The sequence below is a fragment of the Lycium barbarum genome, chromosome 4 (assembly GCF_019175385.1).
Source record: "Lycium barbarum isolate Lr01 chromosome 4, ASM1917538v2, whole genome shotgun sequence".
NCBI lineage: Eukaryota > Viridiplantae > Streptophyta > Magnoliopsida > Solanales > Solanaceae > Lycium > Lycium barbarum.
In genome coordinates, this window is record NC_083340.1 from 139,588,837 (window position 1) to 139,608,356 (window position 19,520).

At 33.4% G+C, this 19,520-nt stretch overlaps 1 protein-coding gene across 2 annotated transcripts; it reads left to right on the top strand.

Moving 5' to 3' along the window:
* Positions 1-3,328: 3,328 nt before the first annotated feature.
* LOC132636654 (arogenate dehydratase/prephenate dehydratase 1, chloroplastic-like) lies at positions 3,329-9,922 on the top strand. Of its 2 annotated transcripts, XM_060353613.1 has the most exons (11): positions 3,330-3,791; positions 4,631-4,698; positions 5,028-5,120; positions 6,066-6,266; positions 6,968-7,048; positions 7,138-7,233; positions 8,374-8,451; positions 8,532-8,621; positions 8,707-8,774; positions 9,123-9,204; positions 9,502-9,922. In XM_060353613.1, exons 1-11 carry the CDS (start codon positions 3,533-3,535, stop codon positions 9,556-9,558), a joined length of 1,173 nt encoding a protein of 390 aa, XP_060209596.1. In that variant the 5' UTR covers positions 3,330-3,532; the 3' UTR covers positions 9,559-9,922. The 2 variants fall into 2 exon arrangements, with proteins under 2 accessions (XP_060209597.1, XP_060209596.1); XM_060353614.1 differs by lacking the exon at positions 9,123-9,204 and having other exon boundaries at positions 3,329-3,791.
* The last annotated feature ends 9,598 nt before the right edge of the window (positions 9,923-19,520 follow it).

Sequence of the window (19,520 nt, forward strand, 5' to 3'; positions counted from 1 at the left end):
TGTCTTATGGGGCACACTTTTAGTTAAGGCATAACTAAAAGTTTACCTTGAAAAGTAAAATATATATATATATATATATATATATATGCCTCAAGGCAAAGTCTGCCTCCATCGGCAGACTTTTGGTTAAACATAACTTTTGGTTAGATATAACTAAAATTCTACCAGTGGGGGCATAGTGAAATTTAAATTCTGCCTTACGAATTTTTTTTAATTTTTTTACTGAGTGGGGGTTCTAACCTGGAACCCATGGGTTTTAGTCGAAGGGCAAAATTTAAAGATTACAAATATAAGGGATAAAATTTAAAGACCACCCCAAAAGAAGGGCAATTCTGCAAATTGCCCGATTTGTTTTTGAGAGTTGACTTTTTTTTTTTTTGTGCGGATTGACCCTCAAAAGCACTAGTCTTTAATTTTTGGCCCTCAAATTGGTGGTCTTCCATTTTTGTCCTTCGCTAATACCCAAGGTTCTGAGTGTTTGAACCCCAGCTCAGTAAAAAAAAAAAATCGCAAGGCAGATGTTTAGATTCGCAAGGCTACCTCAAGCAGAATTTGGAATGCAAAACTCTACCTGCAGGCAGAGTTTTGCATTCAAGTATAAGGCGGCATGCCTGAAGACAGAGTTTGACAGCAAACTCTACCTTACTAGGTATAGTTTGATTCAAACTCTGCCTGAAGGTAGCAAAATTATGCTTGAGGCAACTCTGCCTTGCGATTTTTTTTTTTTTTATTGAGCGGGGATTCGAACACGAAACCAAGGGTTCTAACGAAAGCCAAAAATTAAAGACCACCAATTTAATGTGCAAAAGTTAAAGACCACCCCCAAAATAAGGGCATTCCTACAAATTGCCCCGCAAATATCTCCTTTTTAAGATAACTATTTCGATTTTTTCCGTATTTTAAAAAATTGTGCAACATATAGTCGTTACAAAGTTATCTTTCCAGATAGCGGACAGACTCGAGTATAATCTTTGTTCATATATTGCTTAGTTTATAGATAAAACATTAGACTATCATCTAATATTAACACTAATATTGTTTATCGTTTTCTTATAAGATTTTCAGTTTGTTGAAAAGAGTTTATTACTTTGTGATCTAAAAGATCCATAAACTACAAGAGAAATAACAAGAGGGTGATTTACAGAATATCTATCTCAAAAAAGAAAAACCGGTAAAAATTCCACAGCTATTTAAAAAGTATATAAATTATAAAAAAGAAACTAATAAAAAAATAATGTTGTTGTTTATCTTTGTGGAGGAGGGGAGCTTTTTTTTGCGCGGATTGCCTTTCATTTGGGGTGGTCTTTAATTTTTACCCTTCAAATTGGTGGTCTTTAAGTTTTTCCCCTTAAATTGATGGTCTTTAATTTTTGTCCTTTGCCTTTGCCAATTCGGCCTTAAGGCATAATTTTGCAAATCTGTCCATGCAAATTCTACCTTGCCCTAAGGCAGAATTCTGCCTTGAGGACAGAATTCTGCATTGCGAAATTCTATGGACAGATTTGCAAAATTCTGCCTTAAGGCAGAGGCCAAAAATTAAAGACCACCAATTTGAGGCGCAAAAATTAAAGACCACCTCCTGCGACGGGCAATCCTGCAAATTGCCCGAAGGGGAGGTGTTTGGGCTGATAACTGGGCTTTTGTAGTCTTGGGCTGGGTTTGTGTCCGAGACCATCTACTTTGGCTGATTTAGACAAATCTTTGGGACATTTGCACTGTAGTCCCAATTTTGTGCTGGTCTTTAATTTTTGTCCCTCGTAACAAATAACCTTTTGTGGGGCATAGGTTTATAATTTAGTATCATAATATCCACAAGTTATACCCCGAGAATTTATGCCTCGCTAAGCATAAGTATGATTTTGAAGGGCAAAAATTAAAGACCAGCCCATTTGAAGGGAAAACCGTGCAATTTAAAGAATTTTTAGCAGGAAAATTATAGGGAAAGTTATACTGTTCAATACTTTTTGGTGATCTGGTTTACAAAATAGTCAGCGAATGTATAAGTTTTGCATATTTATATTTAAATTTACATATAAATGTATAGGTTTTGTATATTTGGGTTGCTGCCGGTAATTAAGTTTGGCCAACGGTACATACGTAAGTTTCCCTAAATTATATCCACTGGCCTTAGAATTGGGTTATTGTGAACTTTAAATTCTGCTTGCCACATGAGAAAATCTTCAAGGTCAAAAGTCAAAACTTATTACACTTGAAATTTTGCTCACAGGGAAAGTGAGGTCAAAAATGACCACTCACCTTCGTGGTCATCCATGTGAATCACCTAATTTTTAGGTAACCATTAAGTTTTTGTCCATATTTTTTAAAATCGAAAAACTATAGCCCTTGGGAAGTTATCCTTTTGGATAACTTTAGACTCGGAGCTAATATTTGTTCATATGTTGTTCAACCTTATCGATAAAACACTGGACTATAGTCCGACAATCTAACATTTGTAATAACTTATAAATTTTTTTGGATCAATGCTTTATCATATGATATTCAGTTTGATCAAATGAATCTTGAGAAATACACACAAACTGATCCTTCGAAAAAAAAAGACTTTTTACACATTTGATCCCTCAGCCAAAAAATAATTACAACCACTAGTCAATATACAAGAAAATATACACTAATTATATATATATATATATATATATTACAATTAATAAAAAAAGAAAAATTACTTACTGTTATTTTGATGGACGACTATATAGTGTAATTTTATTTTTATTTTAAATTACTTTCCAGTAGCACAATGACTAAGGACTCATTTGGCCATAAGAATTATTCACTTTTTTCAAAAATTAATTTTTGGCCATGGAAATTCCAGAAACAACTTCAAAAACAAGAAAAACTTATTTTTTTCAAGTTTTTCACAACCAAAACAAGTAAATTTCAACAAAAATAAATAAATAATATTTGCTAAAACTATGACCAAATACAACTCCAACTCTAAAATTTCAAAAAAAGTGAAAAAGTTTCTTATTTCTATGGCCAAACGCCTACTAAATCACTGTCATTACCAAATTGAAATGACTAAATCACTGTCATTACCAAATTGAAATGATTATATCACTGTTATTACCAAATTGAGATGTTATGGGAGTTAATAGGTGGGTGGGTCCTCTAATAAATCATTACAATCCAATCTTGCCTACATACTCATTCCAATTGTTAGTTCATTATCTTCCGTACTGGTACACATACACAAATTAAAGTTCAAGCCACCTGTCAATCTCCTTGTTCAATGTAATGATACTAAATCCAATTTCTTGGAACTATATTAAAAGAAATTCCACTTCATATTATAACTTGTCCCACACTTCACTTTCACCTAACTTTTCCACTACCAACAATTTAAAGAGAAGAATTAAAAGAGCTTCTCTTTGAATAACTCTTTGAATATCCCAACCCCATTACCCCATTCATCTTTTAAAGTATACCATTACAAGAAATTTCCACTTCAAGAACTCTCTCTTGTTTTCTTTAATTTATTTTCTATATTGATCATCAGTGATAAAATTGTTTTGACATGGCTCTGAATAATGCATTAAATATAAGATGTTTTGGTTCACAACTTCTTGTGACTGAGTCTATAAGTAGTAAACATTATGGAGTTGGTTGTCATAGCGGCAAAAATGGTGTTTTTGGAGGTCTATTTGCCAATTTTAAAGTAAGGTCAGTTGAAGATGAAAGTACATCAAATTCTGATTCAGAGATGCAAAGGCCAGTTGATCAAACGGAAACTAAGTTGGATAAGAAATTTCCAAAGGACTTGAGCTCTTTACCAAGTGAGTTTTTTAATTTTTGCTGAATGTCAGTGCATGGTGTGCTCCCTAATAAATGGGACTCCGTAGGGCTTGAACCCGAGACTTCTGATAAGCATGTAGGAGTACTTACCGCTCACCACAATCTTTATTTTTGATATAATATTAATTTCCTTCTTATGTTCAAGACATGGTTAGAAAGCTCACAAGTTTGTTTCTCTCAAAGGTACTCTGACTTCATGGAATTAAAATTTGTCATTAAGCAAACTTAATCAAATTAGAACGATTGATGTCAATTAAAATTCAATAAAAGGGCAGTCCCGTGCACGAAATATCCAACATCCAGGCAGGGTCCGAAGAAGGGCCGCATCCCAAGGAGTGATGCAGACAGCCTACACTGACGCAAGCATCAGTGGTTGATCCCGCGACTTGAACCCGTGACATATCGGTCACACGTAGACGATTTTACCGTTGTTCCAAGATGCCCTTCACAATTGAAATTCAATACTTTCTCTAAAAGAGGTGTTTCAATTTTGTTTACTAAATAGCAATCTTAGTTAGATGGTGGTTGGATGATGATTGATATTGGAGTAGTTGTGGAGGGGATAGTCATTAAGATCATTTGTCGTTTTAAGATTTGTTTGAGTTCATCCTTTCTGGTTGAAGTGTGTTGATCATCTTATCTAAAAATTAAGCTATTAGAGAGAGCATATTTTTATTTATTTATATTTCTTCAACACGGACCTCCCATTGTGTATCTTATAATTGTATTCTTTTTCACTTCATTCATCCTTGCATGTTTAACCTTCTCTAACAACTTAATAGACCAAATGGTGAACTCTCTCAAATTTTACTTAATACAGGACCATTATCTATTACTGATTCTTCTCCGGCTTGGGGTGATGGTTCAAACGTGCGGATATCCTTTAAGGTATTCTTCAATCAAGTTTATGACAGCTGAGAGATGGTTAGTGCCAGCTAGAGGCCGAGCCAGGATTTGAAGTATATGGGTTCGCGATTCTAGTTTTTTTTTTTTTTTAATAAGTTACCGGGTTCTAAATTTAATTTGTACATATTCAATGAATTTCTTAAAATAAATACTACAAGATTTGGACCAAATTAAAGCTACTGGGTTTGGCCGAACTTGTAAGTTATACTCCAACTGTGCCCCTGGTTAGTGCCTAGAAAGTTGATGAAATGCAAAACTAGAAAAGGGATTTGAATCTTGAATCTGATGGAATATCCATTTGGTTAATGCAGGGGGTTCCAGGGGCATACAGTGAGGAAGCAGCCTTAAAAGCATATCCTCAATGTGAGACAGTTCCTTGTGATGAATTTGAAGATGCATTCAAGGTCAAGTTTAATGTACCAAAGAAATCAAAATGCTCATATGCATCAATGTTAATTTACTCTGAGTAGTCTACCAATTGCAAAGGGTTAAAACCTATGTTGCTCAGATTCTTCAAAAATGTCAACGGATGGTGCCGGATCCTCCAAAAATAGTGCATTTTTTGAGGATCCGACACGAGTGCGGCATCATTTTTGAAGAGTCCAAGTAACATAGGTTGAAACTATACTTTTGGTCCTTCAAATGTTTTCATTCCTCCTTCTTGTCTTAATTCACTCTTTGTCCCAATGCACTAAATCTCTTTTCCCCGTATTCCATTTCCATTTAGTCTTTGGTTAATATGATGTGAAGTTCAAAAAGAAATTGTATAAGATATTTTATGTAGGAAAGACATTTACTAAATCAATTTGCAGTGTATTTGGGGTGTTTGGTTATTATCAGTAGTAGTAGAAGGTGAAAATGATTTCTCCTTATTTATAGAGCAAGTGAATTTAACATTTAAAACTAGAGATCGGAAAATGACTTACTCAAAACTTTCTCATGCCTTATAGCGATTTAGGAGAAATCAAGCTAATCTAGAACAATTTCACATTCAACTCTTTTTGTCACTGTGACACCTTTTGACAAAGTAATTTTTCACCCGTGTGCCTCATGATGAAACGATACATTATGAAACGATATGTAACAACCATCCAAACAAGCTATTATTCTAAGAGCTACACAGGGTGAAGCTACGTAAGTTGTATTTCTCAATTCAGACTGCTTCAACAGTAAATTTTCAAGCATCGAGTAAATCATGACAAAATTAATCATTTCATTTGTTTTGACTTGATAATACAAGCAGGCTTGTGCCTATTGTTGGTTGAAAATTTAAGTTGAATTCTGATATCTCAATCCAAATTAGAACTATTTTCTCATTTCTGTTGTCTTTCTTGGTTATATTTCTTCAGGCTGTTGAACGGTTGCTGGCTGACAAAGCCGTTCTTCCTATTGAGAATTCTCTAAGCGGTAGTATTCACAGGAACTATGATTTACTCCTTCGTCACAGGCTGCATATTGTTGGTGAGGTTCAGCTGGCAGTTAATTTCTGCCTTCTAGCCCTTCCCGGTGTTAGGATGGAGCATGTCAAACGCGTTCTGAGCCATCCGCAGGTCATCTATCAACCGAATAAATTTAATTTTTTCATATTTTTGCCTCTGTTTCATCTTTCTCTCGTTTTTTTTTTTTTTTGGGTGCTGGGCTGGGAAGAGGGTTGGAATATTGGACACAAAAATAAGAAGAAACCATGCATAGTAAAATAATTGTTTAGAGCCTGTTGGTTTAGCTGATTATAGATAGCTCATAGTTTCAAATGCTGAAATTGATTTTATAAATAACCATTATGTGCTTGGATAGAAGTCTTAAGACTGATAATAAGTGATTGACGTGTTTGGTAAACTAAAGTGCGCTCCTAGGATTTTTCTCTTGATCTCTATGAAATACTGAAGCCTGTTACAATACTAGATAATAGATCAATTTCTTGTTTACGAGGTATAAGTGTTTTTGGTTTAGCTGATATATGGTAACTAGTTAAATCTTCATAATCTTTTATAAGTCACAAGTTGGTTTATTAAAAAGAATCAAGGTTAGCTGATTTTACTTGTTATAGCATATTCGTTGGTTAAACTAAAACAAAAAATATGTTGGTGGGACATGTCATATCCTGATGCTATTTGCCTCATTATTGTTTTTCCCATTCAAACCGTGTGATCCGTCCCCCCTCTCTTTAACATTCATTGAATAATCTAGACAGCAATGGTGTTAAACTTTCCTTTGTTTCCGCCTGTTTGCTAGTTGAACTACTCTTTTGCAGGCGCTTGCACATAGTGATAGTTTTCTAAGTAAGTTAGGTGTCATCAGAGAAAACGTTGATGATGCAGCTGGAGCTGCTCAGGTGATTTGCCACCGTTCCGTGCAATTTATTTTGTGTTGTAAGCAATAACGATAAATAAGTTAATTTTGTGGTTTCCCCTCTCGGATCAGCTGCTTGCCTTGAAGAAGATGATGGATGCCGGCGTAGTTGCCGGTTCTCGAGCTGCAGCAATCTATGGGCTCAATGTGCTTGCTGAAAGCATTCAGGTCATTATTTTAGGTTCTTTTCTCTAAGCACAACACCGACTTACTGTATCAGGAAGATCCTATGTGATTTATAGTAGCATGTTTGGCCAAGCTTCTGGGAAGTCAAAAGTACTTATTTTCTTTAAAAGGGTGCTTATTTTAAAGAATTGAGGTGTTTACTGTTTGGCCAAGCTTTTACGAAAAAATAAGTGCTTTTGAGTAGTAGCAAAAGTTGTTTTGCAGAATTGAAGAATTAGCTTTCCACGGGAAGGATTCTTGGCTAAGTGCAAATTGCTGCCCTAAATTGGCAAATGTGTATTTCAAATTTATTAGCGAAACATAAACTGCTCCAAAAGCATTTTTCTGAAAAATACTTCTATCAAAAAGATTTTTCAAAATAAGCAGATTTTGGAAGATTGGCCAAACAGGCTATTAGAACAGCAAGATTTAGAAAAGTTGGATATAATCATTGTTATGAAGGTCAATGAAACAGTAGACTCTCACATGTGAGCCTTACTCGTCTGGTTTTTATATTAAACATGTAATTTTCCTATTAGCAAATGTATTTAATGGATGTGTTACTCACAAATTAATTGAAGTATATGGTTACACCCTCTTTCCTTTTGTTGACTAAACTCTAGCTCCAAAGGATAGGGCCATATCATTGACAATGACAGTACATTGAAGAGGGGTTGAAGTTAGAAAAAATGGTAGCTAATCAGGAAAAAGTGTCTCATATGCGATCAGCGAGACACACATTTGAAAACAGGACAAGTTTGAATATGTTTACAGCATCCTTTGCTAAACGAGGTCCTGATTGTAAAAATAAAGGTAACAGATTATATTTGCAGTCTTTTTCGATTCATTTGACGCGATAATCAAGGAGTTACAGTTCCTGACCGTTAAGTAGACATGTAAAATATTAAGCGTAAATGGATCTCGTTGATTCCATAAAAAGAAAGAAAGAAAAAAGTAGTAAGTCCTAGATTTGCCATGCCAACTTATTTTCTAGGGAGAGTGGAACTTTACATGAAATGGCCCCCGGCAGATATAAGCCTTGAGCATGTAAGAGGTAATCAACAAGTAGATTATCAAGGTAAAGTGATTTTAGTATTTAATATACTTTGGTATTCAAATTGCTGAAGATGTTGGCCTTTGCAGGACAACTCTGACAGTATAACGCGTTTTCTGGTGCTTGCTAGAGACCCTATAATTCCAAGTACTGATAAGTCTTTCAAGGTACATTAGGCTTTCTTATTTCTGACTTGGTTGTGTATTCCTTTGGTTAGTTTGAAACCCAATGCTGTTTTCTGTTCCAGACTAGTATCGTCTTTTCGTTGGAAGAAGGCCCTGGCGTTCTGTTTAAAGCATTGGCTGTATTTGCTTTGCGGAATATTAATTTGACAAAGGTGAATTAACAATCACAATCTATGTTCCTATCTTATAATGTTACGTAAAATACATTATAATTTTGTTTTCCGGGCACATGTTTAGATTGAAAGCAGACCACAGAGAAAGCAGCCACTAAGAGTAGTCGATGCATTCAATACAGGGACTGCCAAGTGAGTGCTAATTTATTTTTCCCTCCGTCCCATTTTATGTGACACAGTTACTATTTGGAGAGTCAAAGGAGTTTTTCTTTGACCGCGATTTTTTTTACTAATTTAATATTTCCTTGTACTAAATAATCGTCTCACATAAAGGGAGACGGATGGAGTATATCTTTTAGCCTATTTCAGGAAGTGGCAAACCTTCTCTTTGCCTTAAACTTACAAAATGCATGTCATCAACTTACAAAATGCATGTCATCCACACGAAATCATGGGGATTAAATAGTTTGCTGCTTCTGTTTTTACATTATTATAAGTACTTCATTTCTGTGCTCATTTGTCCTTCACGTGTTTTTGTAGGTATTTTGAATACCTTTTCTATATAGATTTTGAGGCATCCATGGCCGAACCTCATGTTCAACATGCTTTAGGACATTTGCAGGTCTGTAAGAATAATAATGTGTTGTTGAAAGTGTGAAACTTCGCTTTACTACTTGCGCTAATTGCTTGGACAAAAATGAAAAAGAATTGAAAAATCTAAAAACTTACACTCTACTACTTGGAAAAATATGAAAAATAGTTGAATTCACTCAGCTAGATTCTTGATTGTTTGAGCATTTCTATGTATGAGACTATTATTTCTTAATTTCCTTGTGCATAAAGATAAGGATTCTTATTATTATTAATATGTTTTACGACATAAAGATAACGATGCTACTTGTGATTTTTTTCCTTTCAGGAATTCGCGACATTCTTACGACTACTAGGTTGTTATCCGATAGATACAGTGCAATAGATGTTTAATCTTGTGCCATTTCCTGGAAGTATTGCTTGTTCATATTTAAGAGCTGAAGTTATTGTTATTTGACATGAGAAAGTTGTTGGCATATATACTATTAACCATGTGTTTGGATATAGTATTTATTATAGAATAATTATTTATTCATTTTTTTAATAAAGAGTTAAATAGATCATGTACTAGTATGTGTGTCATTTACTTGTATAGTAGATGATTATACAGGGAAGATTAAATCATCAGTTCTTATAAAGTGTAAAGTTTATGTTCACAGTCTAAGATGGAAATTGGACAAAGCCATCGGTATGATTGTAGCACAAGATTAAATATAATGTATCTTTATTATGGGAACGGTATTGTTCCATCTTCTTGTGCTAGTACATTTTGTAGAGATAAGTGTTTTTGTACTGAATATATAAAACAACCTCTCTAGCTCATTAAATGTACTTAGACTCTTAATCTTAATATGATTATTATGATCAATGTGATTTGTTCATTATTTTGAATTATTAAACAGTAGGACTCAATTGCGGGTCTATGTATTCCCGGTAAATTCGATAATGACAAAATACATTTGTGAAATACTAATTAATTGATAGAATCTATATCTCGACTTTGAGATTGAGGATACCTCTTTATGGATGCTTATAAGTCTCATGTGAAAACTCTGCAGGTGGATTTTGTATCCGTCACATGATATAAGTTAAGCGGAAATACAAAGGATTCAATTAGTCAATGAATTAAATTGTCAGTAATTTAATTTAGTTGATTGGTATCTGTAATCTTAACATGGGAGTTAAATAAGTTTTAATGTATGATTTCGAAATTGAACTGAGGAGTGCAATTACGAATTTTTAGTGGAATAATTCGTAATTTATTATGGTAGGATTAATTTAGATATTTCGAATTAATTTCATAATAGGAAACCTTGTTAATTAAATTTTGTGGTCCCTGCTGTGCCCGAATAATAAAGAATTAAATGGAATCCAGTTTCTTGGTGGACAAGAAAGACCTAGCAGGTTTGGGAAAAGGGTTTAAACCCTAAAACTTGTAGTTATAAAAAGGTTCTTATTCCGTAAGGAAGCAAGGGTTTTGCAAGTTTCTACACTTTTTCCATAGAAATTCGCCCACACGAATTTCGCAGATTTTGGTGTTATTCGGGTCACATAGTAGAAGACCGTGGAACTAGAGGATGAATGCGTAGATGGTTTCTACTCGTGATTGAAGTTCGATTTGCGGTCGCAGTCACACTTCAAGAGATAAGTATTGATTTTATGTTTGATTAAAATCTTGATTATGTGTTGTCTATATTACATGAAGTTTGATCCTAGCTATTTGCTTCCGTTGTTTATGCCTAAAGATTCCTAAACAGAGGTGAATTCAGAGTTTAGAGCCAACGGTTCAATGGATGTGATTTTTTATATATTTTTATTTTTCAATTTTCTTCTTATATATGTATAAGTGATTCGAGCAGAAAGTAGTAGATTCAGTTGAATCCAATCACCCATCGAACCATTCTACATCTGGTTTAGTGCCTAAGGTAGGAGAGGGGTAGTGCATTGCGAGATTTGAACTGCATCGCCAGATTTGAACTAAGATTTAATCACCATGCTATAAAAAAAGGTAGCCCGGTGCACTAAGTTCCGCTATGCATAGGGTCCGGAGAAGGGCCGGACCACAAGGGTCTATTGTACGCAGCCTTATCTTGCATTTCTGCAAGAAATTGTTTCTACGGCTCGAACCCATAACCTCGTGGTCACATAGCATCAAAGTACCAATCTTTATAGTGTGGAAAAAATCACTATGGCATATAACTCCAGTATCATCCTAATCACCATGTTTTCAGGATGATCATTTTTGCTAGCAATTACAACAATGGCGACAACTTATTTATCCTATCAATCTGTGATGAATCAAGACCTGCATATTGATGTAGATTATTAGCTTCATTCGATATGTTTCTTCACTCTTTTTTTTTTTCTTTTTATCTTATTTCATTTATTTGGGTGAGTAATATACTTGTGCTTTGAATGGATCTATACTGTCACTTCACTCACTAGCTGGTTCATCTTAACTATAATTTCAGCTAGAATTATTGACCTCTTCTGTGGTTGTCATGAATTCAATTTCATACTGGCTTACCTAGTGGTAGTATTTTATTTTTGTTTTTTGCAAATCCACTAGGCGAGGTGTCTAGGGCTAGTTTTTTATTTATATAATAATAGCTAAACGCAAAGAAAAAGTACAAGCAAGGAGGCTAGGCCTTATCTTACTAATCCTATTGAGGCGTAAAAAACCTCAACTAACTAACATGCATGTAAAAAACAAGAAGAAGAAAAGACTAAATATTCTATGATCATCACAGAATTTATAACACACTCTATGACGATATTACAACTTATAATACTTAAATAGTGAAATATTAAAATAAGCAACAAGATAGAGTCAGACCCTTATTTTTTTGGAATTGTGAATTCTTCGAGGAGATGTAGCCCGATAAATCCTGTTTTTTTAGTAGTGACTAAACTTCATATTTTTCAAGTAGTAATTCATAATTGTGTGATACCATTTGACAGTGAATTTCTTATATGTTTGAGCTCCCTGGTGCTACCAATTACTGCATAAACAATTTCTGTATTGCAAAGGATAACCTTCTGAAAGCTATAAAGCTGAACAGTTTGTTTGCTAGAATCTATGATTTCAAATTCTCCAGTAGAAAAGATAATTCACACTTGCTCTGTTTAAGAATTTATCTTGCGATCATTTCCTTTTCGTGTAGCTAGCTCAATCATTAAACAAAGTATTTTTGAAAATTGAGCAGTGGTTAGGCACTGAAGTTTATTCCTGTCCAAAGGTTTAAAAGCTTGTAAAGGTCTAGTTCTTGTGCTGGACTAAACTATCATTTTGTAGATCCAATTGAAATTTTTCCTGGAAAGCTATTTCTGTCTAATGTATTCCTTTTGGCAAGTTGCTTTGCAATCTGATTCAAAACCTGTTCTTGTGCCGTACTAAATAATCATATTTGAGGGTTCATGCTAATGTTAAGCTAAGGAGCAGAGGGAAAACGAATGAAAACTCAAAAAAGAGAAGAGAAATTGGCTTCGCATGGACTCCGATCATGACGAAATGCAAGTGAGTCTGCCATTTCCTATTTTGCCCTTGTAAATAAGTGCAAAAACAGGTTTTGAATAGTTTTGCAAAGAACCGAGAAGATTAGGATGCACATTATAAAAAAACTAGTGAATATATCCCCGCTTCGCGCGGTTATAAATAAAAATTAAAATATGGCTAAATAATTAATTTTATATGTTTTATATTAAAAAATATCTATTTTAACTATTGATCAATTTTATCTCTCCACATCAATACATAAATAGTAGTACTATTGGTTGTTCCTTGATATAATTGCATTCTCAAGATTGATTAATGCTGCTCTTTTCTTAAATCCTCGGGGCTCTTTTCTGAAATCACCGACTAAATGATATTATCCCATTAAGCAATTCGATTTCTTAGATATAATGAACTTTAAAGTAAATATTTTATATTTCATACTGAATGAAAAATTCAACACAACATATAATTTTTATGTATTATTGCAATATTTTTATTACTTTTCCTAAAATTTCTCCTCTGCTAGGTAGTGCATGAACGTGTTTCGGCTACTTAATTGCACTTTTTTATTTTTATTTTTTATTTCAGGTCTAAAAGAGCTGGGTGCAGAAGATAGAACATATGTTTGTTCCTCATTATTGCCATTTATTTCTTTTCCTAGAATCTCTCTCTTTGGGTTTTGAAGCTTATGTCTTAATCCACCGTTTCTTTCGTCAAATGATAATGTTAATAATGGTCTTAAAGGTTACTAAAGAGAGTGAAACACAATAAATGATAGTTAATAACAGTATTGAGTAACTGCAAAATGTGAGTAACGTAGGTTAAGAATTGTTTTAAGAAGTGACTTTTGCATTTTTTAAAATAGCACATAGATGAGGAAAATAGGGAAATGTCCCAAGAAATGAGAAAAAAGATAAATAGGAGGTCATAGAGAAATGACACATCACCTTGTCTATGCTTAGCTTTATATTATATACTAGTTATAGAGTACGTGCATTGCACGTGTTAATAAATGAAAAATTCCACAAAGAGAATAAATTATGTAAAATAGCAATGGACGTTAAAATTGATGCAACATTCATTCAAATGACAAAAAAGAATGTTATTACATTGACCCAGTTACTGAATTCAAAATAATTGGACAACTTTTAAACTTGTAATAAAGAACAATTTAGTTAAATTGGTTAATTATATTGTATTTATAATTATAATTATTTTGTCTTATGAGATAATTAAACGTTGTGTATGAAAATTCACGTGATGAAGGAAATTAATATCATTATAAGAAGCGTCTGCTGTTGGTTAAAAACTCCTAATATTGGGAAAGTGTAAAGACTAACAAAGTTTATTCAACGTAAAATTATTTAACAGAGTCTTACGCTCTTTACTTTAAAATCTCTAGGCTAAATTTAGGTTGACAAGTGACAACCCTCTGTTATTAGGAATACTCGATGGATTTTAAACTTGCACAGAGAAGTTCAAGTTGATACGGTAAATTTAAAGTTGCATAAAAAGAAGGAATTTAGCTTACCTAAAATATCTAGGATGTTGTGTTCAAATAAGGAAGTATTTAATACAAAAAAATACTAGTTGTTTTCGAGTTCCGTAATATAAGGAAATTGTTAAATGGCTATTTCTAATTATTAAAAAAATAATCAAGTGACTATTTTGTCTTGGGTGAAGTCTATTATTAAAGGGTGAAAAAGACGAATAACATTTCACCAAGGATAGACTTTATGTACGTGCCTCGCTTGCATTTACCCTCTCAAGTTTTAGAAAATTTATATCATCAATAATGAACTTTAAACTGAGTAATTGTAGGAAAATTAAAGTGGTATATTCATATTTGACGTCAAATCCTAAATTTGAAGTATTTTGTTAATGGTGATTACAATTAAACTTATCCAACAAAGTTCAATTTTGTTGTAGAAGGGTGTAATAGCATCTTAAATATAATATGTATCTAAAAGTAATTGCGCATTTTGTATCTAAAGCCCATTTATTAGTACACACACAGTCGGTAGTTCTCTTTACACTTCTCAAATCACACCGAGTCTTCAGTTTAACAATGTATTACATGCAAGTAACCTCATTTATATTAGTCAAGCTAATTTTTTCAATTAAAAAAAATCCAAGAATTGTTCCTCCATCGTATCACACGTGCCAACGTCAAAAGACTAAATCTTTAGGATAAATGAAGTATCAAATTAAAGAAAATATAGAATTTGCCTGGTATAGAATTTTTCCATAGATCCTGTATATGGTCGCCTAAAAAAGAATAAAGAAAAGGAAGTACATAACAGCATGGTAACTTAAAATAATGACCACGAGCGTATTTTTTTATATATAACCTAATGAAATTATCTATGTTGAGTTTTTCCCCCCTGAGAGATTTCCATCAAGGCAACTATCTATTCGTGTACCAACTTAAGGGGTTCCTGTATTATTTGAACACCAACTTGTGAATATCATGGAGAAATCAAATTAGTTGATCAGCACAAAAATTGATGGAACGTAAATTGTGGATTAAGCAAGAGAAATTGTGGCATAAATTAACCAGATTTATGGAAAAAAAAAAAACACCAGAGCATTAATCACATATCCACGTACCAAAAAAAAAAAAAAAAAAAAAAAAACATATCTACGTACCATATGTGCAATATTAAACTATGTAAATTATAAACAATTTTACAAAAGAATAAAATCTAAGTAGAAAAAAATCTATTTGAGCGTTGCTTATGTGTCTACTATATGTTATCAAACTTTTGCTAGCCCCGATCGAGAAATTACATAGCTATCAAACCAAGAGTAGAATCCTTGGCATCCAAGTGTTACTTCTCGATGAGTCGATGCCCGGCAATACCCATCTTCCTCTTAGATCTCATAGTTGTGTGATTTAGGCATGAAAAAAATACTAAAAGTAACAAACATTTAGATTTTTGGAAATCTATATGTTCATCAACTTAATCAGACGTAAGTACATGATCCATTCGTCATCTTTATCTAAAATCCCAAGCAATCACAATGAGGGAAAACGTAACATCATGTAACAACAAACATGTAGAACATACAATTAGTGGAAAATCTATATGTTCATCGACTTAATTAGACGTAAGTACATGATCCATTCGTCATCTTTATCTAATTGTCCCAAGCAATCACAATGAGGAGAAACGTAACACCATGTAACAAAAAACATGTAGACATATAATTAGTGGTCGGTCATTGTTAAGCCAACAAATCATGCATAGTGTTTTGCTAAAAGTCTATCTCATAAGAAAATATATTTAATAGCAAATACTTTGAATTGAATTCTGATATCTTTCTGATAGAAGTCTTACCATACAAAGAAAATTCAATACATGACACCGCTATTTGTGCAGTTAAACCAAGATAGAATTCTGATATCTTTCTGATAGAATTCTTTATCGTTTATTATAATAATAATGTCGAAATAATAATAATACTTGCATGTGATGGATCACCTAATATCTAATATTTGACATATTAGAACCTTAAAAGTAGAGTTCTCTAATTTTCTAATTATGGGATCTCATACTACAAAGGACTCTTTTCTTTTCTCTACTGATAAGCAGCTTGAAAAGAAATACCTTGAATCAAATAGTAGTCAAATCAATGATTTTTTAGCGGAACAATTTTGTTTATTTAGTTATTTTACAAACTTACTTAATAGTAGGAGTAGTATTTAGCATTTCTTATCCGAGGGAATAACAGTTTATCCAACACGGAAACGTAAATACAAAATATTGATTGAAATTCCTACGGCGATTAAAATAGAAAATAGTAAAAAGTTATCCTTCTTTCAAATATAACTCAACAATATTGTTAAAATTATCCTAAGGAATTAATGGCACGTTTATGAATTGTCACATTGGGAGAAAAGTTAAGTATATTTAGTTTAGGATTTCTAGTTTCCCAATTGTAGTCCATTAGCAAAGTGGATTTGAACGTGATTGCAAAGCCTTTTTAGTTTAGAAGTAGTATTCGTCTAAGCCTCTATTTTTAATTTGTGATATTTTTTTAATTTACCAAAATAACTAACAGAAATATGGTCGAATTAGATTAAAAGGGCATAAAAGTCGTTTAATATTTGAAGAATATTTTGGTCAACCAACATTGTTATTCATGCTTTTATAATAATGTAGATAGATGTAGATAGATAGATAGATTGATTGATTTACTTTACATATATTTCATGTTTATAAAGATTGACAATTATGAATATGCAAATTGAATATAAATATGGCGTGATAAAATTAAATAGATGATTATTATTAATAGTTTAGTAAATTTGGAACTATATTATTTGAAATGTTGAAAATTCCAATGTGACATTTGCATTTTTCTTAAATGTCATAACTATTTTTGACATTCACGTAAATTTGGATATGACATGTCATGTTGACACCCAATTTTGTCCCTCCTTTATTTAATTTTATTTACTCGGGCTCCTAAATTTACTGCCAAGCTAAATACTCTATTTTTCACTATTCTATTTTACTTCACTACTATTATTTTCGCTACTTTTACTTTCAATATTACTATTATTACTTTATCACAAATTTTAAATAGTTTGTCACCGTTTCATTTTTAGGATTTGTACTCATTAAATTAATTTTACTTTGTTAAATCCTTTACTTTCTGCTTACTAATTATTATTTGTCTTCACATAATATATATTGTACTAGTTACTAAATTAGAAGCCCAAAAATAACTAAATAGAGGAGGAAGGACCAGCAATTTTCAGCTACATTAATGGCCCAAAATACAAATACAAAATTATTCTCGAACCCAAATAATCAGCCCACATTTTAATACCCAGTCCACCTTTTAAGTCCATTACTCAGCAGCCCATTACGCTAAACTACCCGGATCAGCCCAACACTCACAACCAACCCGACCCGGTCCAAGCCCATCCCTTTATTTTCTAAACCTAAACCTAATCCCTTTCTCTTTCTCCTCTTCAGCCGACGCACACCCCTACCCCGCTCTTCTCTTTCCCTCTCTTTCTCTTCTCACCTCCGCCGCCCCTCACTCTCTTCTCTGCACCTCCACACTCCCCTGCTCCCCACGTTCTCTGCACCTCCACACTCCCCTGCTCCCCACGTTATCTGCACCTCCACACTCCTCTGCTCCCCACTTCCTCTTGTTCCCCACGCCGTTCGTCTCTCTCCCACGCTCCTCTCTTCACTTTAACGCTAACAAAACCCTATAAATATGTCGAAGTTGAATCGTTGAAAAGGGGGATTTTTTTTGGACTCCTAACGATTTTCCTATCTCTTTGATTACTGCTCTAAATCTGGAATTCGTTCGAATTCTGTTTCGTTTCAGTTCTTCGGAAGCCACTTTAACCATTCCTAATTATTTTTACATATTTCAATCGCTATACTTGGGAACACTCATTTGAAAATCAAGTCGTTTTACTCTTTCGGCTTGTTACTTGAAGATCGAGCGTAGATTCGAGACCTCGACGCCTCACTTCACTGCACTCGCAAGAGGTAAACCTCGATACATTTATTATTTATAGTCTTTAGTTTCTGTTTGATTAAACTTCTAGCCTATTCTGCTATATTTTAGTAGTTATGTAGTTTCTGTGTCGTTACGTTATTTGTTTGATGTTTGGGAGCTGTTAGGATAGAATACTAATTGCTAAGAAATAATTTGGAAAGGCGTATACTGTAGTTTGAATATTTAGACTGAATTTCTAGGACTTGGAACCGATTTAAAGCCGAATATACATAAGATATACAGTGGGTTATCAAGATAATAAGAAGGGATATATTCGATATACATCTGATATATACATTGTGATGTGTACATCTTAGGTATATTGTGTATACGATTGAAGCAGGTTGGCACTTGTCTCTCTTTTACTCTGTTTGTTCAAGCAAAATACACTGATATGTATGTAATCTGCTTGGGTTAGATACGATGCAATGATTATATGATATGTCGATGTTGTTTGCTGTTTCGATTTGGCCTCTAGTTTACGTTCTATGCTCAATTCCATTAGCAACTATGTATTAGGCCTAGTTCTATTGTTTGTCTGATGAGTATGTTTTATATGAAATTAAATATGTCTTAGACCCTGATATCAGTTATGTACGAGTGTTTCGTTTATGAAAATTTATGAAATAAATCATGTCTATGCTGTTTCTGGATATCATACTCTAATTCTCATGACTTGAAGTGAAACCTTTCGTTGATTCAAATGATCAGATAAGCTTAAGGCTGTTTGCAGTAAAAAGAAAAATCGAGACTTATCCTTTCTGTTAGTAGGAGTTGGCATGGGCTACTCTTTTGGTTCATAGACATGGATAAGTTCTATGTTAATCACTTGCTCATAGTTAGTGAATTCAAATTTTGCTTAGTGAGCATATTGTTAAATCTGCCTGCATACTTTATTTATAAGGATTTATTTTCTTAAATAACTCTGTTGTACCTATTTAACTGAGGCTGTTTATGCCATGTATAATTGAACTTGCTCGGTATATCGCCCCTGTCCTAAACTGTTTGGTATTGTCTCTCTTTCCTGCATGTGTTGCTATTGTATTTAGCTGCGAACTCTGAAATACGCATGATCTCCCGCACTATCAAGACTGCAGAATATTTCTGTGAATCTCATTTTTTATAACTAGTGAGGGTGACCCCAATTTGAAAGACAAATAAAGGTGGAAAGAGATGTTACTAGCTGGTCTTGCTAATCCTGTTTGCTGTGCCATTTTTATTCATACTCACGCTAACACTTTCTCATAAAAAGTAAATAGAAGTAAAACCAGTGAAGGAAATACAGTGATAGTAACAGCAGTGATAGTAGTAACTGGTCAATA